Source organism: Lagopus leucura, unplaced genomic scaffold (assembly GCF_019238085.1).
Source record: "Lagopus leucura isolate 7727_CA_CO unplaced genomic scaffold, USGS_WTPT01 Super-Scaffold_100057, whole genome shotgun sequence".
Taxonomy (NCBI): domain Eukaryota; kingdom Metazoa; phylum Chordata; class Aves; order Galliformes; family Phasianidae; genus Lagopus; species Lagopus leucura.
In genome coordinates this window covers 716,623-738,863 of record NW_024962303.1, presented here as the reverse complement: position 1 = coordinate 738,863, position 22,241 = coordinate 716,623, and the positions used below count along the sequence as shown (strand labels likewise).

At 55.4% G+C, this 22,241-nt stretch overlaps 3 protein-coding genes across 5 annotated transcripts in view; all 3 read left to right on the top strand.

Moving 5' to 3' along the window:
- EDA (ectodysplasin A) overlaps positions 1–8,580 on the top strand; it is a 56,521-nt gene extending 47,941 nt beyond the window's left edge. Inside the window, exons 5-8 of the mRNA XM_042886430.1 lie at positions 519–553; positions 888–939; positions 2,969–3,093; positions 5,010–8,580. Of these exons, the coding sequence (XP_042742364.1) occupies positions 519–553; positions 888–939; positions 2,969–3,093; positions 5,010–5,261 (464 nt within the window). The 3' untranslated portion in view covers positions 5,262–8,580. The remainder of the gene's footprint in view (positions 1–518; positions 554–887; positions 940–2,968; positions 3,094–5,009) is intronic.
- A 1,345-nt stretch (positions 8,581–9,925) lies between these two features.
- LOC122188269 (transforming growth factor beta activator LRRC32-like) lies at positions 9,926–13,452 on the top strand. The gene is made up of 2 exons (XM_042886432.1): positions 9,926–10,033; positions 10,702–13,452. Exons 1-2 carry the CDS (start codon positions 9,926–9,928, stop codon positions 12,634–12,636), a joined length of 2,043 nt encoding a protein of 680 aa, XP_042742366.1. The 3' UTR covers positions 12,637–13,452.
- A 1,099-nt stretch (positions 13,453–14,551) lies between these two features.
- Positions 14,552–19,944, top strand: LOC122188270 (protein Wnt-11b-like). 3 transcript variants are annotated; one of them, XM_042886433.1, is made up of 7 exons: positions 14,552–14,640; positions 15,525–15,731; positions 17,397–17,632; positions 17,725–18,002; positions 18,590–18,882; positions 18,989–19,147; positions 19,491–19,944. In XM_042886433.1, exons 2-7 carry the CDS (start codon positions 15,637–15,639, stop codon positions 19,510–19,512), a joined length of 1,083 nt encoding a protein of 360 aa, XP_042742367.1. In that variant the 5' UTR covers positions 14,552–14,640; positions 15,525–15,636; the 3' UTR covers positions 19,513–19,944. The 3 variants fall into 3 exon arrangements, with proteins under 3 accessions (XP_042742367.1, XP_042742370.1, XP_042742369.1); XM_042886436.1 differs by having other exon boundaries at positions 18,989–19,553; XM_042886435.1 differs by lacking the exon at positions 14,552–14,640 and having other exon boundaries at positions 15,516–15,731.
- The last annotated feature ends 2,297 nt before the right edge of the window (positions 19,945–22,241 follow it).

Genomic DNA, 22,241 nt, shown 5'->3' with positions numbered 1-22,241 from the left:
CAGCTATCAAGGGGAAGCTTAGCTGATGTCAGTCTCCCCCAGGAGCACGGGCCAGCAGCAGTGCCAGGTCCTCAGTGCTGCCGCGTGGTGCCCACGAGCATCTCCTCTGTCACGGAGCTTTGGCTCTCGGAGAAGCTTCAGCAGAGCATGAGTGCAGCAGATGGCTGTGTTGCTGCCTTCACACCACTGTTGTTTGCATCCCAGAGCCTCTGTTGGCACTGCTGCCAGGAGCAGAGTGCTGCAGTTTGTCCTTCCAGTGGAAGCTGGTTTAGTGATCTGAGGATGCTTCAGTGACGCCGGGCAGAAATACAGGATTAAGACAGGAAAAAAGCAGGATGAGGCGTTTTCTTATTTCGGTGCTTTCTGACATGGAGCTGTACCCCACACAGCTGCTGGTGTCCTCCTGTTAAAAACGTGTTTTTTATGCTTACTGTGGGGTAAGAGGAGGTTTCTCTGAAAGAATAGTTACTGCAGCTCTTTCAGGCTTACCCTGCAACGATGTGCATTGCATTTTGCAGGTGCCACAGACAAAGCCAGCTCCCGAGACACTCAGGTTGGTTGGCCTCCTTCCCGGTTACCAGCTTTGTTGACTAACCTTATCTGCTGTGTTTACTAACACGTAAATCCCACCCTTCCTGTGTGTGCTGTGTTGTAGCTACCCCGAAAGGACCGGCTGAGCTGACTCTTCTCATTGCTCAGAAGCAGGCTGTGTTATTCTGCCCTAGGTTTCTCACTCCTTGTGCAGTGCTGATGCTGTTCTTGGCTGCTCCGCTCTTTTGTGTTTGTGGAGAGCACTAATGATCTCAGAGCTGTGGAGCTATGCCCAGTTACTGTAAGACGACACGGTGTTTCTGACCGACTTTAAATCCCTGTAATCTCGTTTGCAGCCAGCTGTGGTCCACCTTCAAGGCCAAGGCTCAGCCATCCAAGTGAAGAATGGTAAGGATCTCATGCTATTGGCACTTACTGGGCCCATCCTGCAGCCCCAGGCATATATGTGGAGCTAAGACCTCCCCTGTGATGTGGGTCGGTGCTGGCTGACCGTAACAGACTCATTCCCATTGCCCAAACCCCACAGAGGAGCCCACTGCTCAGCATCCTCCCATTTCTCCTGCAGTCAGACTCATCCCCCGGTTTGTCTCTGTGCATCTCCCACTAGTTCTGCCCTACTGGATCTCACTTTCCCTTCACCTCCTCCCACCTGTTGTAAAGTCATCAGTTTTTCCTGAGTCCCCTGCTGGCCGCCTCCTTTCCCAGTCTCTTTCTTCTCCTATTCTACGCCTGCAGTGTGTCCTTTTCCCACCTCAGCCCTGTTAGTCTGCTCTTTTCTCCATTTTCCCCATTAATTTATGTCAGGAGAAAATGCAGCTGTAATGGGAGCTGCGAGCGCACAGAGATGCACGGCCACCAGCTCCTGCTTTGCCGTGCTGCAGGCACACAGCATGCAGCCCCTGAGCATCCCTACCCATCCATACCCACCCCAAGTCTTGCCGAGCCATCTCACATCCACCAGCACTTCTTTGCTCTTTTCCTTCCTTCCCAAACCCATCTCCGATTTCTGCTCGCGTTCCCTTTGCCAACAGCTGGGTCTCATTCCTTAGCTGCTGCCTCTCGGCTGGCCATATCTCGCTGTACTGGAGAGGAGCTGCCTCATACCCTGCCCAGACCCAGGGAGCTCTGGTTCAGGGCTGCAAGAATGGGACAGGGCTGCAGGAATGGGTTCACCAACCTCTGCCCCATGTGTGGGATGGTGAGGGCTGGCCAGGGCTCCTGTAGGAAGGCTTGGTTTGTCTCTCACCAGGCGTGAGCTGCTGGAGCTGACATTTCTCACGATTCTGTCTTGGAGCTGAATGTGTTTGCTATAGCAGGATGGGGGGAAGCTCCCAGCAGCAAAAAGGAAATCTGCTGTTTCCAACAACAGCACAGGGGAAAAGATGCTGTCGTGCTTACATTTAAAAAGCAATTATTCCATTATCAACGGGACCCTTCTATGTTTACAGAGCGTACACTGCTCTCTAAGAGTGGGAATTACCCTGTAACTGTCCTTCCCTGCTGCTTGGGAACAATCTGCTATGCTGAGCCTGCCTTCCTCGGGCACTCTGACATTAATGCTGTCCAGCTGACAGAGAGCAGAAAGCACAGCCTGGCTGGCTCACAGCTGGGGGCAGGGAGCAGAACAGCAGATAAAGGCTGGGAGGGGAAAGATTGCTTTTGATACAACCTGCAGACTGCAAGCTGTCCTCAGCACGTAGCAGAGCATGTCCTCGGATGTGTCTGCTGATGCTTTCAGTTGGCCCAGTGACAGAGGAGTGGGTGGTGGGTCTTCATGCCCCTGATTGTGCTGAGGATGTATCTCAGCACAGGGCAATGTGGTGGGACGTGATGCCATTTCACGCAGGCAGGTTTGCCATGTTTTGTCCCATTCCCATAAGGACAGGGATCACAGTTCTCACCCTAGCCTAGTTTAGAAAACATAGCAAATAGTTTGGAAATACTGGCACTGGTCTCTGTGTGCCAGAGTGTCCTTGCTGTGCAGCAGGGATGATGGCAGTCACTTTTGATGTTACTGGGGCTGGGAATTGCTCAGCTACTTGGTTGTATCAGGAGAAGACAAGTCAGTCTGCACCCAGCCCAGGGGACGAGCAAAGGGCCGTGCACTGCATCCCAAGGGTGAGAATTGCTCTTAACCAAAAGCGAGCAGAGATCGGATCGCTCATCCTGTGCACAGAGCAGAGCGGGTGCCCCATTCAAACAGCAGCAAGAGGTGGTGCAGGTAGAGCTGCTGCCGTGGGAAGGAGCCAGAGCTAACACAGCACAGTGCTTAACTGTGGGGTTTTCTGACCGAGTTCCCCTGACTTTCCCACGTGGGGCTGCGTCAGCTGCTTGTGTTGCAATGTGACTGTATTTGTGTGCTCCCGCGCTTCTCATCCTGACGGGTACTGAGTGACTGCCGTTTTCTCATACTGAGATCTTTCAGGTGGAGTCCTCAATGACTGGTCTCGCATCACTATGAACCCCAAGGTGTTTAAGCTGCATGCCCGCAGTGGGGAGCTGGAGGTACTGGTGGACGGCACATACTTCATCTATAGTCAGGTAGAAGTGAGTACGGTCCTAGGCCTAACTCCTATTCTTGTGTTCCAATGGAAGCCTTGCATGAACCACGAGAGGGCTCCAGACATCTAGAGAATGCCAAGAACTTGTATGTGCTTTTAACCACTTCGTGCTCTAGGAGATGTGTGTCAGATGAAGAAGTTAATAGAGTTGGGAAGTGCGAGGTCACACGTTCTGCCACGACACCAGCTGCAAGAGCCTGGTTACTGCGACACATGCACAGAAGCCCAACCAAATCCCATGTGCCACCAGAGCCTTTTTTTTTCCCCTCCACATTGTCTGTGCAGTCACTCAGCCGCAAATCTAAACCTTATTGCAGCGCAAGAGCCCCAGCAGGAAGCTGGGCTCAGTGCTTTAAGAGGGATGTCGTGCCAAAACCCTCACGACTTGGGATGTTTGGGCAGCCGTGGCACTCTTTGTAAGCATAGGGCTCCCAGCCCAGGTAATTCCATTTTGCCTCCACGTTTCAGACTGATGCTGTGCTCCAGCAGCCTTGCTGGCTGTGGGATGGCTCAGCGCCTGCATTAGGCAGCACCAATGGCGGGTGTACAGACCTGCTTATGTAGAAAGGACTGAACAAAATAACAATTGCTTGTATTATGACTTAGGATGGAGCTAATTAAGACACAATTTCTGTAATTTTCCCATTCAAAAAAAAGAAAAAAAGCAGGAGGTGCTCTGTCAATTTAATGCCTTGCTGCTGGTTTCTTGCGAGTCTTTGACACGGAGCATGAATGCCACGTTCTGCCCTTCCACAGCAGCCGGGGTGTTCGGACCCCTGAGGACTGAAAAACTGTGCAGGCTGTGGGACAGATCTCAGCACTCCTGCTCACGGTTTGGCTGCATTCAGTGGGCAGCCCCACGGGGATGGCAGCAGCAGGATGGGCTGCGGCCGTCAGGTTAGACAGGGCTCTTCTGTGGGCACGGCTGTGCGTCCACTTTGGATGGTGGCAGGGAAAATAACTCTACCTGGGCCAAAGTGCAGTTGTTTCCCAAGTGCTTCGTGCTCATTGCTGGCCACCGAAGCCGTTGCTGTTTGTAGTCCATCAAGGAAAATGGGGACTCGGCCTTGCTTAGCTTCTGTGGTCACACAGCGTAGGCTAAGAAGAACTGGCAGATGCATCCAAACTGAGTAGTTTCCTTCTATCAGGAAGAAGCAGCTCCCTGGGATGGACTTCTCTCTGTGCAGGCCTTTCTCAGGCATCCTGGAGTTCTTCAGAATCAGTACGTGGGAGATGGTTAAGTTCCAGCAAGCTGCACAGTCCTGGGGGCTTTGTCACCAGATCTAAGAGTTAAATCAGTACAGATACTGTGAGGTCATTTGCTTCCAAGCTGTGGAGGTTGGGACAGTGTCTTCCCTGTAACAGCTTATGCCTTTGAGAGCACCTCAAGTCCAGTTACAAAGAAGGCAGCTCCCAGTACATCTTAGGGCATTGTTGATGTCAGCACTAAAGGAGGCTCATGGGACCCAGAAAGCAGGACTTGCCAGGTAAGTGCAAGAGGACTTCAGTTAACAACTTTGTTTGTTTGTTGGATGAAAAGCTGTTTGTGGCAGGTAGATTTGTTCTCAGACTGCTGTAAGTAGGCCTGCACAGGTTTGTACATTCCCTATAACAGCAGGGTCTGGCATGAGGCTTCCTGGCTCAGCCATAGAGATGCTTGGATTCACAGGCACTTGCATGCTTTTATTAGGATGAAGTGAAATACGGAGTTTCCTTATGTCTCATTGGCTTGGGGGTCATTCAGACAAGTCGGCCTCCCATGAATGTGTGTGGCTGGGGGCTGAGGAGAGGATGGTTAGCAGGGGGAGCCTACATACGCACCGAGAGGAGCGTGGGCTTGTTCCTGCTTCACAAACACGCTGCCTAATAATCTTTCTTCTTCCTGCTTCACATCAGGTATACTACATAAACTTCACAGATTTTGCCAGCTATGAGGTGGTGGTGGATGAGAAACCCTTCCTGCAGTGCACTCGGAGTATTGAGACCGGCAAGACCAACTTCAATACCTGCTATACAGCCGGGGTCTGCCTCCTCAAAGCCAGGCAGAAGATCGCTGTGAAAATGGTCCACGCTGACATCTCCATCAACATGAGCAAGCACACAACTTTCTTTGGGGCCATCCGCCTAGGAGATGCGCCAGCATCCTAGATGAACTTGGCACATCCAAGGAGACTCACAGAACTGCACCGTGCTGCTGTTCATAAGCGTATCAGTATTTCAGGGGGTTCTGTAATCCGGCCATAAGGAAAGCTGATCCAGAGCTATTTATTCCTATATGTGAATGCAGGAAGCACAATGTCTTCTGTGACTTGCACGGAGACTCGGATCAAAAAGCTAGCTGAAAAAGCGTGGTGAGGAAGGAAGGCTGTTGTGTCCGCCTTGTCTCAGTATTTCAAGTATTACTGCACTGATATTCTGCTCTGTGATCTTCACGTGGGGCTTGTTGGGAGTGACGTGGCTCTCTGCTTTTATGTTGCACTAAGCACGAGCATCATCCCAGGCAGGAGCAGGAGAGAGCCCAGCCAGGCGGCCCTACCTGGCGCTCCTGCTTCTGCCCGCTGATGAGAGCAAGGATTGGGGTTTCTGCTTTCCTGCCTTCTCAGTTCTAACTGGAGCGGCGTGCGGAGCGAGAGGAGGTGGGTGAGAGTCAGTGGTGTTTACATTCATCCTCAGGAGTGGAGAAAGGAGAGCAAAGTGCCTCAGGCAGAGCTGGGAAGCAGGCGGTGAGAGCGCTGCGGTGGAGGGGAAGGTGGATGCTGACTAGAGCAGGCTTAGCACACGGAGAACCGCCTCTGCATTCCAGAAATCACAAAGTCCCAAAGAAAAAGACAATCCTGGTTCCAGAGCCTCTGCTACTTCCAGCTCCTGCCGTTACCCCGGAGCTGTGCGCTGCCCACCGGGGGCTGCCGTCACCCACTGCTGCTGTCACAGCTGCCGGTGGTTTTTGTTTGGGGGTCGGGCTTTTTTAATGTGTGTCTTTTTAATTAATATTTTGCAAACCAGAACACTTTTCTACTGGCTTCCCAGAGGCACGCAGAGCAGACACAAGTACTTGTGAGAACACTCTGAAGAAGTTTGTCATGTTTAAGAATAAAATATTCCAACAGGAAATTATTTTTTCTGTTTTAATAGCAGCTGCCCTGCTCTCAGATGTGGTTTTCATCCTTCCTCCCCACACCCCGTCCCTGTTGGCACCCTCCTACCTAAATTGCTCCAATGAGCAGCGATGGAGTCTCTAGCAAAAATGTGTATTTAAAAAGCCTGGTCTAGCATGAAGTCACCGCTTTTCTTTGCTCTGAGCCCTGCTGGGTCTAGTCCTAACTCGATTTCTGGTGACTAATAGCGGAGCGAGGACGCTATTGTTTCTTTTGGCTTCTTGAGCAACTCTCTCCCGTCACCTCCCCACGACTGGTGCTGAGATCTGAAGCTGGAAGTTGTGCTGGAGCTGAGGAGGAGGCCGGAGCACGAATTGCCCCTGGTGCTCGGTGGTGCGCGCCTGCTCGTGTCCTTGGGTAAGCAGCCTTCGCTAAGGGAGGGCAGTGCGATTGCAGCCCCTGTGGCAAACACAAACGGCTGCGTGGGGAGCCGAGGTCCGGGTGACAGCCAGGGCTGCCCCAGCTGTGCTCACCTGCAGTGTAAGCCAGCACTGCTGTGCCCCTGCAGGCTCTGCCTGCCCGCAGTGCTCCCGGCTCCGCTGCTCTGTGCGGCCGTAGCGAGTGATCTCACTTGCCAAGTATTGCAGTTATTGGGAGATAAATATTTCTTGGGGGCACCCGGCTTTGGCTTCAGCCTTGCTATTCACAGGAGGCGTGCAGTTTATAAAATAACTGCATGAAAAATTGCCTGCTATTTCTTTTTCAATATGTTCTCCTCCTTTCTAGCCTTAATATGTTGGGCTAGCGAGAGCCTGAGGGGCACTGAAGCAGCCTTTGTTGTTTATTTCCTTTAAAATCAATTAAGAAGGAGATGTTCCTCTGACAAGAATGAATCGGGACAGCTTCTTATAGTGAGAACATGAAGCAAATCATTAACAGGATTGCTTTAGAATACAGTCTGAGCAGCGAGGCTTAGGGGCAAGCATAAATAACACGATGGCTTGGGAGAGCGCGATGGATGTCACTGGCATTCCTCATCCCCCGCTGGCAGGAGCTGTGGTTCACTTCTGAATGTGCCTGTGAGCAGCAGGAGGCAAAGGGAGAATCCCTTTTGCTGTGAGCACCCCGGCACTGCTGCCACAATCCCTTGGCATGCATGCAGGAGCAGGGCAGGAGGTGCTGCTGGCTGCAGGTGGCCGTCCTTCCTCGCTGCTCCACGCCTGGCAGCTGTGGAGTCCTTTGTATTTAAACCCTGTGGCTGCTGCAGCAGCACGTTCTCACGGACGCAGTACTGTGGCACAGTTACCCAGGCTGTGGTATAGCTGCTTCTGTTTGATACTGCTCTGTGCCACCGCCTCTGGGGCCTCTGCACGTTTCCGTCATTGGAGCCAAAGGGCCTGGAAGCAGCTCAGGACAGCTGGAGGGGGTTCATTGGTGTGGAAGATTGTAAGCTTCGCTGCATCCTTCCCTCTGGTGTCTCTCCTGAAGAACTCCCAGCAGTCCTTCAGTTCGCCCTCACCCACGTGCCTCAGCTCTGCTGCTCAGCCTTCGGCTGGACTCCAGTTGCAGAAATGCAGCAAGCAGCCGATTGGTATCTAACTCAGCATCTGAAATCCTTCTCCTGAAGATCCCCAGTACAGAGAGCCCGTATGGAAGCCAGCTCTGCTTCTGTGTTCGGGGTGCCTTTGTAGGAGGGATGCTCCCCAGCACACCCTTCAGCTCATGGCTCTGCACCCACACGTGCTGGCTGTGCTTCCTCCAGCACCTTCCTCACCCAGGGTGGGGGCTGAGGGGCTCCTGCCATCACCAGCAGCCCATCAGTGCTGCAGCACTGTCCTCTTAGCATTGAGCGTTTTGTATTTCCCAGGCTGAGAGGTACAGGGCAGGTGTTTCCCGGGGCTGCTCTCAGGTGAGCTCTTTCCATAGCCCAACGAAATCCAGACGTGCTGTCCCAGCTCAGAGCATGGGAGCAGGAAGGCACCGGTCCCAGCACTCAGCACTGCAGGCTGAGCCCCTCCAGATGGGGTTTGTCCCATTTCTTGGGCTCTCCCCTGCCCAGGCACAGCTGTGTGTGGGTGCTGCACCCTCTGGCCTGGCCCCACGCATTGCCCACCCTCATGGCTTCCAGGGGTGGAAGGAAGCCCCTCCTCACCCCCCAACCAAAAAGGAATGGGAGAGGAGCTGTGGGAAAAGATGCCCAACTCCACTCCCGTTTATCTGAGCTGCACAGAGATATTCCAATGCTGTTTTGTGCTTCAACATCTTTATTCAAGACACTATCTGTATATAAAATATACATAATGTATATAAATTAGGATGTAAGTTTATGTAAATTGTCAATATTTTCTTTGCAAATAAAGCTTTTTCCTGATCTCTGGGCGTCCCTGGATATCAGCTGGTTGCTGGGCACGGAGGGGCTGGGCCCTGTGGTGTGGCAGCCCCAGCTCAGACAGGAGCGGGGCAGGCTGTGCCCTAGAGCAGTGCCCCAAAAGAGAGGGGATGGGACATGGGGAGTTCACAGGCGTAGGATGCAAACAGCCGGGGGTTCTCCACACCAGTCCCTGCCTTTGATCTGGGACTTTTGGCTGATTTCTTCTTCCTGCGTGCTCTGCAGACCCATACCCAGGGCTTGGGTGATGGCTGGGGCTCCCTCGGATGCGCAGTGCAGAGGGATGAGGATGATTGGGTTCAGCCAGAGGCCGGTGGCTCCTGGGTGGAGCTGCCTGGTTCCACATCTGGACAGATGTGCGCTGAGAACAATCAGGGGTTGTTCTGCTGCAGCTGCCCTTGGCCCGAGTGCATCCACTGTGGGCGGTGGGGAGGGCTGAGCCCCCAGCACTGCATGGGTCCAGAGCCTCTGTCTGTCTGTCCAGGAGGAACCGCAGCCCAGAGGCAACAAAATGCTCTCCATGGTATGAGCTGGCAAAGGGCAACCCCAAGAAAAGTCAGGCTGCTGTGTCTTTAGATACAATCACATATATATGGAATGTGCAAGTAGGGGGAAATTGTTATCTATCATTCTGCCAGGCACATCTAGGAACAAAGCAACCATCTGCTGCTGCACCCATAACAGAGGCAGCCCAGCTTGGGCTGAGACACAGCAGCGTCTTCCAGGGGCCTCTTCCAGACCCACTGGGGATGTGTCACTGAGGAGCACAGCTCTCTCTCCCTGCTGGGGATAAGGGAAGGGCTGCGTCCACCCCGGCTCCCACCCAGAGCTTTGCTTTGTGCCCCCCCGCACAAGGGCAGAGCAGTGAGAGCACAGTGGTTGTGTCTCAGGGTGCACAGGAGGGGGATTTGTTCCTTACTTGTGGTCCTGGGATCCTCAGTGGGAGTTGGGGTGTCCAGGCTGTGGGCACATCCCCGGCACAGAGCAGGGGAAGAGCAGCTCTATGTGGGGAAGTCCTGCAGAGCCCTCTGCTCTCCCAAGCACGGCGTTCCTTCCTGATGCTTCATTTCCACGGTGGTTTCAGTGGATCACCTGAGCCCTCATGCAGCCCTGCCTCCCCCCACTCCAGCGGTTTCTCTTTCCCTTCCTTGTGGTTTTGTGCAGTTTTTCCCCTCCATGCTCCTATGTGTCTCCTTTCCCACTTCCGCAGCTGCTGACACCCGCTCTCGCTATCTCCTTCCCCCATCCGTGCCACAGCCTATTTATGGGGCTGTGTGCAGGGGCTGGAGCAGAGCGGTGGAGCTGCGAGCAGGGCTGGCGGTGCCACCATGCGGAGTGTCCGTGGGACAGGACGCCTGCTGCTTTGCCTGCTGCCGGCCATCCTCAGGACCCAGGCTGGTGGGGAGGCGAAGCCCAGGCCTCCACCGTGCCAGCAGGTAAGGCTGCTGCTTCCCGAGGCTGTCACAGCACTCTGCGCTGGTTCACAGCACCCATCCCTCTGTGCAGCAAAAGGGAGATCTCACATGCCTCTCCCCCACGGCACTTACCTCACCCAGCCTCCACTTCTACCCGTCCTGTCTCTCCACCTTCCTGCTCCCCTTTGCTCTCCTGGCTTCAAGCTGTTTGCCCACAGCCTTTCGCAGCTGCTCCCCGTCACTTTCAAACCAATGAGAACATTTCCAGGGGATAGGATGGGACAGGGGCTCTGCAGGGCAGCGCTGTCAGTGATGCCATTAACTTTTCATTCACTGCATGAGAGGACAGCCTACATGGCCAGAGTGTGGGGCTTCTCCCATCTCCAGGAGCACCATCAGGCAGGCTTTGCCTTCCGCTCCCTCACTTATCCTCCAGGGCTTAAGGCTAAGGAGTGCTGGCGATGACCTGCACCCAAACCAGCAGATTGCACCACGCACAAAAATGATCACAAAAAGTGATGTGAAAAGCAAGATCCTTCACCCAGAAAGCCCACCCCATGCTGGTCTCCCGAGCAGCTTCTAGTGGCCTCACCCCTTCCCATTGTAGGCACAGAGCAGATGACAAAGAGCAGCTCCTCTGCATGGAACTGTGCCGGCTGCTGCTGATGGGTTTCCCCGTTTCTCTGTAGAGCCCCACAAAGGTGTCCTGCAGGGCTGCCGGGCTGCACAGTTTTCCCAAGGACCTTCCCCAAGGAGTGAAGCACCTCGATCTGTCCCACAACATCCTTCAGAACCTGTCAGAGAGCCGCCTGCCTGCACTGGGGCAGCTCGAGCACCTGGACCTGCGCTCCAACCGCCTGGAGGCCATCTCAGGGTCGGTGCTGGCCCAGCTACCACGGCTGCACTCCCTGCTGCTGGGCTCCAACCGCCTGCACCAAAACCATCAGGACAATGCAGTGGCTTTCAGTGCACTGCAGGGTATAGAGGTGCTGGACCTGTCGGCCAACGGCTTGGAGACCCACATGGTGAGGGGGTTCCTGAGTGGCCTCACTGCACTGCGGGTGCTGCACCTGCACGGAAACAGATTGAGCCAGCTGCCAGCGGGCATCTTCCAGGGCTCCCCGCGGCTGAGCGAGCTGGATCTCAGCAACAACTACATCATGGACATAGAGGAGGGAGCGTTTGAGGCATTGCGGGAGCTGGTGGTGCTCAGCCTGGCCCTGAACTCCCTGCACTGCCTCTCCAGCTTCAGCTTGCGGCAGTTGCAAGTCCTGAACCTGAGCCACAACGCCCTGGAACTGTTTGGCTGGGAGGAGGGACGGGGTCCCTACCTGCTCCAGGTGCTCGACCTGAGCCACAACCGACTGCTTTCCTTCCCACAGCTCCCAGCCGCGCACCGCCTCGTGCACCTCAACCTCTCCCACAACTCCATCACTTCGCTGGACCCCAGCTCACACCACCCAGCCCAGTTTGCGCTGCGCTACGAGGAGATGGTGAGCTTCAGCACCTCGCTGGCCACCGCAGCCAGCCTGGCCCACCTGGCTGAGCTGGACCTCAGCTACAACCGCCTGCAGCTGCTTCCACTGCTGTTCTTCCGTGCCATGCGCTCCCTGTTCACTCTCAGCGTGGCCATGAACTGCCTCCAGAACATCACCATGGAGCTGCCGACCAGGGACGGGGATGGGGACAGGAATGGCACAGCTGTGTGGCAGGAGGACGCAGCGCTTTCCGTGCGCTCCATGGACCTCCATGGCAACGCCATCCGCGCTCTGCCTCGTTGGTTCTTTGATGCCCTGCCCCAGCTGGAAGCCATCGACCTTGGCTCCAACAGCCTTCAGCCCTGTGGGAGTGACATGGGGGAGATGTCAGGAGGGGGCTCTCCAAGGGCAGAACCCTGCACTGCCTTCCACAGCATCCCCCACCTGCAGCACCTCAGCCTTCGCAGGAACAGCCTCACCCAGCTGCTGCCCCACACCTTCAGCCGAACCCCATTGCTCTCCTTGGACCTTTCTGAGAACCAGGGCCTGGCTGTGCCACGGGTGGCACTGGAGGGGCTGGAGCACTCCCTGCAGCAGCTCTGGCTGCGGGGGAACCACATGGACAACAGCAGGGCTGAGATCCCTTGCTTGGATGAGCTCAGGGTGTTGGACCTCTCGGGCAACCGCCTAAGCCTTCTGCCCACGGGTTTGTTCTGCTCCCCACTGCAAAGCCTGGATGTCAGCGATAACCAGCTGCCAGCACTGCCCAAGCAGGCACTGCTGGGGTGGACCCGCAGCCTGCAGGCATTGTGCCTGGCAGGGAACCCCTTCCATTGCTGCGGGCTGGGCTGGCTGGATGCTCTGCAGGCAGCTGGCGTGCAACTGCCCGACCTGCACCGCGCACGCTGCATCCACCACAGCGTCACAAACAGGACAGCACCACTCGGCAGCCGCCCGCCGTGGCCGTGCCCACAGCCCTGGGATGGCAGCCCAGCGCTGGTGCTGGCAGCCCTGCTGGGTGTCCTGCTGTGTGCAGGCTGCAGGGTGTGCTGGCTGCGGGGCCACAGGATGGGCATCCTGCTGCCACGGCCCCAGGCAGACAGAGTGGCCGAGGAGGAGCCAGCACACAGCGACACCAAAGTATAGCCAGGAGAACCAACTGCAGCTGTGTGTTGTCAATAATACTACTAATATGGTTATATTCAGGCACCTCTCCCAACACGCTGCGTGTTCTGCAGATCTGATAGCACACATCCAGCGCTGGATAGGCACCACGCAAAGCTGGGTCCCTGCAGCCCATTCTTTGCAGGGAGGGAGATGCCCCATCTGCAGGGCCATGAGCAGTGTCAGGAGAGGTTCTGCCCTCTGCTCATGGGAAGGGAATTGTCCCTGCAGCCAAGAACGTGGTGCCACCACCATGAGTTTGACAGCCTGGCTCCCAGCTGGCACCCATAGGGTCAGCAAGGGATGGACGAGGCAGCAGATGGGTGCTGGCTTTGCCAAGGGGCTGAGAAATAAAGGACAGCAACCAAAGAAGGACAAAGAGGGACTGAGGTGTGGAAATCAATCCAGGGAAACGGTGCATGGTCCTCTGCATCTGTATCTGATTCAACAAGCAGCTCTCTGGGCTGCGTCCCACGGTTGCTCCCAGGAGAGCCCCGTGGTTTTGGTGTTAGCAGGTTTCTCTTGGTTGATACCAAACTGAAATGATTGTGTCAAAATGCTGTGTCAAAGTGATTTGTGCCCAGCTGTGGGACAGTGCGACTCCTGGTCTGAGAGGAGCGCTGGCACTGACAGACCCTGGTATTACAGATTTTCTAGAGAATCAGTTGAGAAATCCAGCAAAACTAATTCTTTCCAGTGGAAACCTTTCACATGTCACTGAATCACGCCATTTTCAAAGTAAAAGAGATTTTATCAGACGTTCCCAACTGGCTGCTCTGCTAACTTATGTGGAAATCACCTTGTCTGCAACTAACTGGAGTTAAGGCATAGTTGAGCTTTGCCCCCTTTTCTCCATGGGATCAGGAGACTGGCTGGGAGCTGTGGGATGCAGTGGGCAAAGTCCACCCTGTGCTGCCCCTCTGACAGGCACAGCTCAGCTCACACCTCCCCCAGCTCTGTTGTAGGATAACACGCACTTGGGGCTGCTGTGCTCCTACTCTGTGTTGCACCCAACTCGCACAGCCACGCACGGCCACGATGGCAGAGCTGCTGCTGCAGCTGTCCCTACTTTTGAGCTTTTGCTGCTGTTGATCTTAAAGCCATCACCCCCCTACTGCATGCAGGTGGGATTTATGTTTCCAGCAGCTGTGGTGTTCGCTCTGTGGCTTCGCGATGGGACCGGGGCTGATGGCAGTGCCTCTTCCCCGTCCCGTCCCCATCTGCACATCCTCCAGGACCTCTGCCCTGTGCCCTCCCTCCCGCAGGACGGTGCCACCGCTGCTTCCCATTATCACTCCCTACCACCGCTTCTGCTACGTGACTCAGTGCCACCCCCGCCAGCCACTCCTGCCTCATTGGTGAGGTCGAGCGTGTCATGCATGACACTCTTTTCGTCTTTGCTGGGGCTCTGGCCAGACAGGGACCTGCACCTCCCTCTGGCAGCCACAGAGCTGCTAGCGAGCAAAGAGGGAAGGCAGCTCCCAGGCATCCCTTGCCTCGTTCTCAGGGGCAGCCGTACAGATGCAGACAGCTGTTGTGCAGCTGGGTGCCCCCACCCCACCGCCTTCCATCCTGGTGCCCTGGGGACAGGGCGTGCAGCAGAGCTCAGTCTGTGCTGGGACACTTCTGTCACAGTCACCCCATGGCAATGTCCCCACGTGCTCTGTTCCCTTTGTTCCTGCACCCACAGCAGCCGCACGCCCGTGGTCTCTGTCCCCAGCTGTAAGGTGCCGCCGACCCAGGCAGAGCTGAGCGAGTGCCATGGGAAGCGGGGACAGATCATCACTGTGTGTCAGTGTCCCAGCAGCTCAGCTGATGGGCACCTCGGGAAGGTCGCTGCCTCCCGCAGACGTGTGAGCATCCGTCCTGTGCTGAGGTCACCAACACCTCAGAAAGAGGAAGGAGGTGGCTTGGCTGAAGTCAGTTGTCACAACCACCAGCACAGGGGCACCTCCGGTACCAGCCGCACCCCAAGACATGACAGAGGTGGGCACGGGGGCTGGGGTGGAGGCCACACTTCACAGGTGTCCCCCTTCTGCTCTCACACCAAACCTGTCCCCAGCTGTGCATCACTGCACTTTCTCCCAGGCAGAGAAGGGGACGCCTTTCCCAGGCTGGGAATCCCCTTCCTCACCTCCTCCTGCCTCAAGGCAGCTCCACATTTTAAACATGGAAGTGGAAGAGGTATTTTTAGCACTTGCCCTGCGTTCACTTCATGGATGAGGCATGAAAGAGGAAGTGACATCAAACGAAGGGCGGCTTTGGCTTTAAAAGGAATCCTTTCTTTCCTACTACTCAGTCATCGCAAAACTTCTGTGAAGAGGGGTTGGTAGAAATCACCTGGTGGGAGGCAGCGAGGGGGAGGCAGGAGGTTGATGTCAGATGTGGGTGCTCTGGGCCCAACCAGTGCCATCCCACCGCCACCTGTCACCCCTCCGGATCCCAGCCAACGACACCATCCGCACCCCGAGCAATTTTCCTGGCAGTGACACAGCCAACGGGGGCACAAAGTGCTGAGGGTGGGACCTGCTGGCCCCAAGGAGAGAGAAGGCAGAGACCCCGAGGGGAAGGGGCGGCCCTAACAGCAAAGCCGTTGGCCAGAAGGTGGCAATGTGCCCCTCCGGCTGGGGCTGGCACTGAGCGCCCCGTTAGGATGCGCTTTGCCCATCTCTGTGGGCGCTGCTGCCCTTCCTGCCCAAATCCCCTCACAGCACAGCTGTGCTGACAGATGTTTGTGAGGGGCGGCTGCTGGCCTTTCTGAGTGATTGCTGCCCCGTGTGCTTGGTGGGACGCTGCAGGCTGAGCACGTGGTGAGCAGAAAGCACCCGAGCACCTCCCAGCACTGACAAAAGCTGCTTTTCCTCCTCAAGAAACTCCTGATTCCTCCAGAAGCTGCTCAGATTTCCCCCCGATGTCCCCCTTCAGGCACAAGGCATTTCTCCATTCCTTAAGGTTGAAAAAAGGGGATTCACGGAGAGAAAAATGTCACGACGCCAGAATCTTTGGGATTGGAGCGAAAGGCCCGTTTGGGCTCACAGGAGGGAGAAGTGTGGATGCTGCATCTGGTTCTGGCCAAGGTAAGAGAAGGATCTGCAAAAGCCGTGGTGTGAAGGTGGGAAGACAAGAAATATCAGCGACTTCCAAAGACTTCATGTGCAGCGGTGTTGTCTACATGGCAAACCCATCACAGCAGGGGCTCCAGGGGCAATGCGTCCCCTCACAGCCATTGGCAGAGGTGGGTGGGATTCACAGATGGTTTCTCTCTGCCACTCAGCACCTGGGATTGGAGTCAATGGCCCAGAGTGGGTTTACTTTACAGAGGACGGCAGCGCTGAGCCTGAGGTGTGGAAGGAGCAAAGCAAGCAGCAGATGCCCCAGACAGCAGGGATGCTGCAGGAGGTGCTGGGCTGGTGAGGGAGCAGCCAGGCTGGAGCTGTGGAATGGCCTCTGGCCCTGCAGTGCTTCTCTGCTCTGATCATGGAGGCTGTGGCAGCAGTCTCTCTCTGCCTTTCTTTTTTTTTCTCTTTTTGTTCAGCCTTTTGTACTTACGCTTGGGATTTGTGATGCCAGCCTTTTCCTAGCAGGACCCCACAAAGCACTGTGGCCTTTCCATCCCAATAGAGCACACTGGGGAGGTCAGCCATCCACACTGTGCATCCCAGCTCTGGTTCACGTGACAGCGAGTCAGTGGGAGGTCAGGGGGTGCTCACCAGACGTCCTGCAAAGGGAAAGCACCTCCTGCTAGAAGGGAAGTGGCACAGCGAGGGAGAAAGCACAATTCCAAAGGAGAAGTGCCAGACATGAGCCCAGCTGCTGCCCTGCAGAGCATCCAGGCAGACCCAGCACCGGCTCCTGTGCAACTGAGAGCTGCATGCAGGCAACCCACAGTACCAGGCTGGGAGGTTTCCAGGGCCGTGCTGGTTGGGAAGCTGGCTGTGCTGTGTTTAGGAGGAGTTAACAGCAAGCAAAAAAAGAAAAAAAAAATAATCCAGAAATCAGTATCATTCCTTGCCATCTCTTTTGTCCCTTACTAATGTCATCGCTGCCTGATTCCCACTAGTCTACATCTCCTGCTTATGGGGACAAGTTTTTATCTGCTGAGAAAAGAAGTGTGTGCTTGCTTTGCAAACAAATGGCTCTCCTTGAGCAGCTGAAGGTGATATCCCTTTGCACCAAGCTGCTCTGTGCTCCCCGAGGAGCAACTATTTCAGGAGCAACTGACTGCAGCAATAGTGGGGTACCTGACCAGTGAGATCCCACTCCAGGAGAACCCAGACTGGGGACCAGAGCCAGGCAGTGGGGGTGGCCGCTCCATCCTCCCCCAACAGCTGTGAGCTGTGAATGGCACCAAAACTGCCTTTGTTCCCCTCCCCAGTGGGCAGGACGGAGGCCAGAGGGTATAAAGGGAGCAGAGGCCCTGCTCACAGCCCTGCTCCCAGTCCCATCCCCAGCCATGGGCCGACTCGCTGTGCTCACTGCTGCAGTGCTGCTCTGCCAGCTGGGGCTCGGCATGGCCATCCAGTGGCTGTGAGTAATGGAGAGCAACTGGGGGACAGGAGGAGGCTCCCTTGGGTGTCCCCTGCAGCAGTTCCCTGGGGTCTGCCCATCCCTCATTCCCTGGGTCCCCATCCCAATGCTTGCAGACCCCAACCTCTCACCCCCATCCCAGTGCCCATCATCCCCGTCTGCTCATCCCCATCCCTGTGCTTATGATCCCCTCACAACACAACCTCTCTCAACAGAGCATTGGCAGAGAACGGCAGCAGAGTGTCCTGGGACAGAATCCATCACTGCCGGCTGCTGGCTGGGCTCGTGCCCGACCAGCTCCAGATATGTCGCAGGAACCTGGAGGTCATGCACAGCATCGTTCAAGCTGCCAGCAAGACCAAGAGCATCTGCCAGAAGACCTTTTCCAGCATGAGGTGGAATTGCTCCTCCATCCAGCGTGCCCCCAGCTTCGGTCCTGACCTGCTGAAAGGTAAAGAAGAGAAAACTTGCTGCCATTACACCGGTGTTAATCGTGTGCCATTCGATCTGCAGGAGATGAGACATCTCCCTCTTTCTTTCCAGGGACCAGGGAATCTGCCTTTGTCCATGCACTCTCCGCCGCCGCCATCGCACACTCCATTGCCCAAGCCTGTGCCTCAGGGTCACTCCCGCTCTGCTCCTGCGGCTCCGTCCCCTCCGAGCTCCCTGGACCGGACTTCAGATGGGGTGGCTGCGGGGACAACCTGCACTACGGCCTCCAGCTCGGTGCTGCTTTTGCTGACAGCCCCCTAAAATCCAACAAGCTGGGACTGCAGGCTCTGAGGGCCGTGAATTGGCATAACAACGTGGCAGGCAGGCAGGTGGGTACGGCCCACGGCCCCTTCAGGTTGGATATTAGGAAAAATTTCTTCTTGGAAAGAGTGGTGATGCACAGCTGCATAGGAAGTGATGGGGCCACTGTCCCTGGAGGTGACCCGGAACCATGAGAATGTGGCACTGAGGGATGCAGGGATGGGCTGGGGCTGGGGATCTGAGAGAGCCCTTCTAACCTCAGTGATTTGATGATTCTGTGACGCAGGGTGCAGAGGTGCTTGAGGTAAGGAGGTAGGCTCCAGAGGAGGACACAGTTCCTGAGCCTTTGTGAGAGCTGGGGAAGCTGCCACCCCACTACAAGCTCCACCAGGGCACTTCCCAAGGGTCAGATTCTTATTACAAAGGGAACAAAGCAGGATGAGTCCTCGATTGCTCCACTGAAAGAAGGCACTCTCTGGATGTCCCAACAGCACCACTGTCTTTAGCCTCTAAATGAGAGAGGAGAAGTCTCTCTGATGGCAGTAAGCAGCTCAGCTCTCCCATCTCTTGAAAGTGACCGTGGATGTTCTTACAAACCTGTTAGTGGAGTAGGAACCAGGAGCAGCCACTAAATTCTTATTTCCACCCTCTGCAGGTGCTGAGTGAGTCCCTGGATACCAAGTGCAAATGCCACGGTGTTTCAGGCTCCTGTTCGGTGAAGACCTGTTGGAAGGCACTGCCGACTCTGGCTGAAATTGCCTCCGAGCTCAAATCCAAGTACCTGGCAGCCATCAGGGTGAGCCACCGCCTCGTGGGGCGCAGGAAGCAGCTGAAGCCCATGGAAACAGACATCAGGGTGGTGAGAGACACGGACCTGGTTTATCTGATTCACTCCCCCGACTACTGCACGCCCAATGTCCACCTGGGGTCTGTGGGGACACAGGACAGGTAAGGACCAGCTGCAAATATGCTCTAAGAGCCGCCCAGGTGGGCACCAGCACTGTGGGTGGGAGGCATACTGCCTCATTCTGACCCATGCATCCCCCCTTGGCAGGCAGTGCAACAAGACATCTGCAGGCAGTGATGGCTGCGACCTGCTGTGCTGTGGCCGCGGCTACAATGCTTACGTGGAGGAGGTGGTGGAGAGGTGTCACTGCAAGTACCGCTGGTGCTGCTACGTGCTGTGCAAGAGATGCCGGCGGCCGGTGGAGAGGTATGTCTGTAAATAGTGTGGGGCATCACAACAGGCAGCAGGACGTGTGTTGAGTCCTCCAGCGTGCAGCTGGGGAACGGGCACCATCTGCAAGCAGTGCTCTGAAGGGGATTGTGCTGCAAGCCTGGACTCTGGAACTACAACAGAAGACCTCAAACTGGGTGATGATGGGAAGCCTCAAACCAGAGGACGACCTCTGTCTCACCAGAGTGAGACAAAGGGCTGCCCTCCTGCAGTGGATCAGCATCTGGCCCTCTGTCTCCAGCTGGGGACAACCATTTATCACTCGGCCCTGTTCTCCAGGGGTGAATGGGGACTCTGCACTGCCATTGTCCTTTTGCAGGAGGCTTTTGACAGTGGCCTGAAAGCCAGGAGTGATGGATGAGAAGATGGGTAAAGAGTTGTCCATGGGGGGAAGGCTGCAGAAAGAAAACCGCTGAGGTTGAGGGGGTCCTGGTAGACCCTCTGGAGCCAGGTTTCTGCTGTGGATTCACCCAACACCACTGAATGTTCCTCCTCACGGGCAAACACTGTTCCAGAGCTCTTTGTAGCATCTGAAACAAAGAGCAGAGGCAGAGTCAGTGACGGCTCCAGGAAATGGAACTCATCGCTTTCCTCCACGACCCACATGGAGATGGCTGCAGGTCTCACAGTTACAAGACTTCAGCTGTGGCTGATGGAAGTTGCTCCTTCCACCCCCTGACCCCAGGTGTGCTGCACTGGCCTGGGGAGAGGAGGGGACTCCTGAAGAAATAAGCATAACTCTTTAGATTCACTGTCAGTGGGATTCCGGTGCGTGCTGCTTAAATAAATGTACCATACCATGCCTCTGTGACAGAACTACGTGTCACCTCCTCCCACCTTGGCATTCAGCTGACCCCAGAGAGAACAAGGCTGGAAGGAGAGCGCGAAGCACAGTGTATAAGGTTCTGGTAGCTGGAAACAGAGGCAGCTGGGGCTCATTTTCTGATCTGCATGTATGTGGGTTGGAGCACAGCGTGCATCGAGGACAGGGTCCTGATTCACCTCATCCTTCCCTCAGTTGCCATGACTGCTTTTAGCAGGAGAGTTGGAGAAGTGCTTGCATAGAATGAGATTCCAGTTCATGCAGCCTTTGGAGAGAAGGGGTGAATTTAAGCACGTGTGTGCTGAGGAGAACCCACAGCACAAGGAGTGCAGGTAGATGCGCCTGAGATCCCAGGATGGCTTCCTGCAGCTCCCACCACGACATAGAGGCTCTGGCAGCCTTGCGTGCGCCTTGTGTAATTTGTGGTTTGCATTGAATGGAGCTGGTTGTGCTCAGCCCTGAGTCCAGCTGTAAGATTACTCATTTCCATATTCATTCAATCATTTTTTAACAGCCTCAGCTGGGTCACAGAATCAATTCATAAGCTTTTGTTGTAAACTATCCCCTCCACTTAATGTGCTCCAGGTTTCTCTATGAACAGTGAGTAAGAGCTGAGAGTCCGAGGCGGCTCGAAACAAGGCTGGGAGCTGGAAGCCCAAATCCTCAGGGGTGAAGCATGCGCTCACATGGCTAACCAAGTGAGTTAACCATCATTATCAGTTGTTAGTGCAGCACTGACTCGGTCTGGCTGCTGACATACTGCCTTCCCAGAGCCACGGGAAGGCCACAGCTGGGAGGCTTCCGCTGCAGCTGCAAGGGCAGAGGAGCTATCTCCTGTTTGTCTTTTAAAATGCAATTAGGAGTCAGTCACCAGCATTCCTCGGAAAGGGAGGCTTCAGCTGCAACCCAGGACCTGAGTACAGAGGTGATGCAGGTACTTAATTAGGAGGACTGCTTAAATACCTTCCCCATAGCCACCCCCACACCGCAAGATCACAGGGAGGTGAAGCTGGGAGGGGCTGCGAACTCCTCAGAGCATTGCAAAACGAGCTGGGGAGAAGAAAAGAGGGGAAGGATACTGTGAAGGGAGAGATTCCACCAGGAGGGTGGGAAATGTGATTTGCATTTGGTAACTGCAAACACACATTGCCTGGGGTGGAGGAGAGGAGTCACAATAGCTAGGAGCGCCCTGGGGAGATGTCCTGATTCCCCTCCTGGAGAGGTCCCGTTTGAATTTCTGCAGGGTCAAGGGTGGAATATGCAGAGCCCCTCTCCTCCTCTTGCTGCTTGCATTCTGCTGCAGGCCCAGCAGGGAAGGGCTGGAGGGGCGGTCAGCAGTGGGATGCTGGGTTCCATCTGCGTCCTGCGGGAGATGGGGAAGTGCTGTAATTAGCTGAGGGGTGCAAAGAGGTCAGGCTGGCAGGAGGGGCTGCGGTGGGGTGGTGGCAATTCACTGACAATGTTTAGAATGGGATGTGCTGCAATCTGAGTTTGCAGCTGGAATTTACAGTCTTGTGAGATCAGCTAGGCTGGAGGAGTCTCCTCAGGATTGGGAGCCAGAGCAAAATCCAGCAAGGGATCCAGAGGGAATAAACCATCTGCTTGGCTCCAAGGTCTGCTGGGTGTATCTTCTCTCTCTAACCCTGCCAGGGCAGGAAAGCCAGCAGAAGGCTGCTAAGGGCACCCAGAGCCCTGTTTCCCCAGACCAATGCAGGCAACCTCCAAGGCAAAAGATGGGAAAACTTGGACCCTGACATCACCCTCAGGTGTCTTCCAGCACCCATCAGTGAGATGTTGCCAGAGAAAACGATGCAGGAGGGCTTTACCTTAGCTGCCTGCAAACCTCGCTGCCATCGCAAACGCCTCAAGGTGTGAAAGGTGCCTCTTCATGATCTGAATTAGCTGGACAACAGTGGCAGCAGTGTCCCTGATGCTCTGTAAGGATTACGGGTTTGCAGCCCTTCAGACACATCCTCCCTTATTTCTTTTGCCCCATGTTCACAATCAGTCCTCTCCGCACTGTGGCAGGCTGCTGTCATTACCCTCTGCTTCACAAACCCTCTTTGGGCTCATCGCTGATGTGACAGATCTACCTCTTTGACTCCTCTCTCATTACCCATTTTCCCCACATCTTGTGGCTTTTTGTTTATCTGTCTCTGGAAATGAGACTCCCGGAGTTGAATGGTCATGGCAGAAGCTCTTCACTTTGCAGTGCTGTGAACTGACCTGGGAGAGACAGCTCTAAAA

Excerpts from the sequence above, each read along its gene's own strand:
- LOC122188269 (XM_042886432.1), top strand. The coding sequence starts at position 9,926 with ATGCGGAGTGTCCGTGGGACAGGACGCCTGCTGCTTTGCCTGCTGCCG. Across the intron at positions 10,034-10,701 it reads GGCCTCCACCGTGCCAGCAG|AGCCCCACAAAGGTGTCCTG; the intron begins GTAAGGCTGCTG and ends GTTTCTCTGTAG.
- LOC122188270 (XM_042886433.1), top strand. The coding sequence starts at position 15,637 with ATGTCACGACGCCAGAATCTTTGGGATTGGAGCGAAAGGCCCGTTTGG. Across the intron at positions 15,732-17,396 it reads TGCATCTGGTTCTGGCCAAG|AGCATTGGCAGAGAACGGCA; the intron begins GTAAGAGAAGGA and ends CTCTCTCAACAG. Across the intron at positions 18,003-18,589 it reads ACAACGTGGCAGGCAGGCAG|GTGCTGAGTGAGTCCCTGGA; the intron begins GTGGGTACGGCC and ends CACCCTCTGCAG.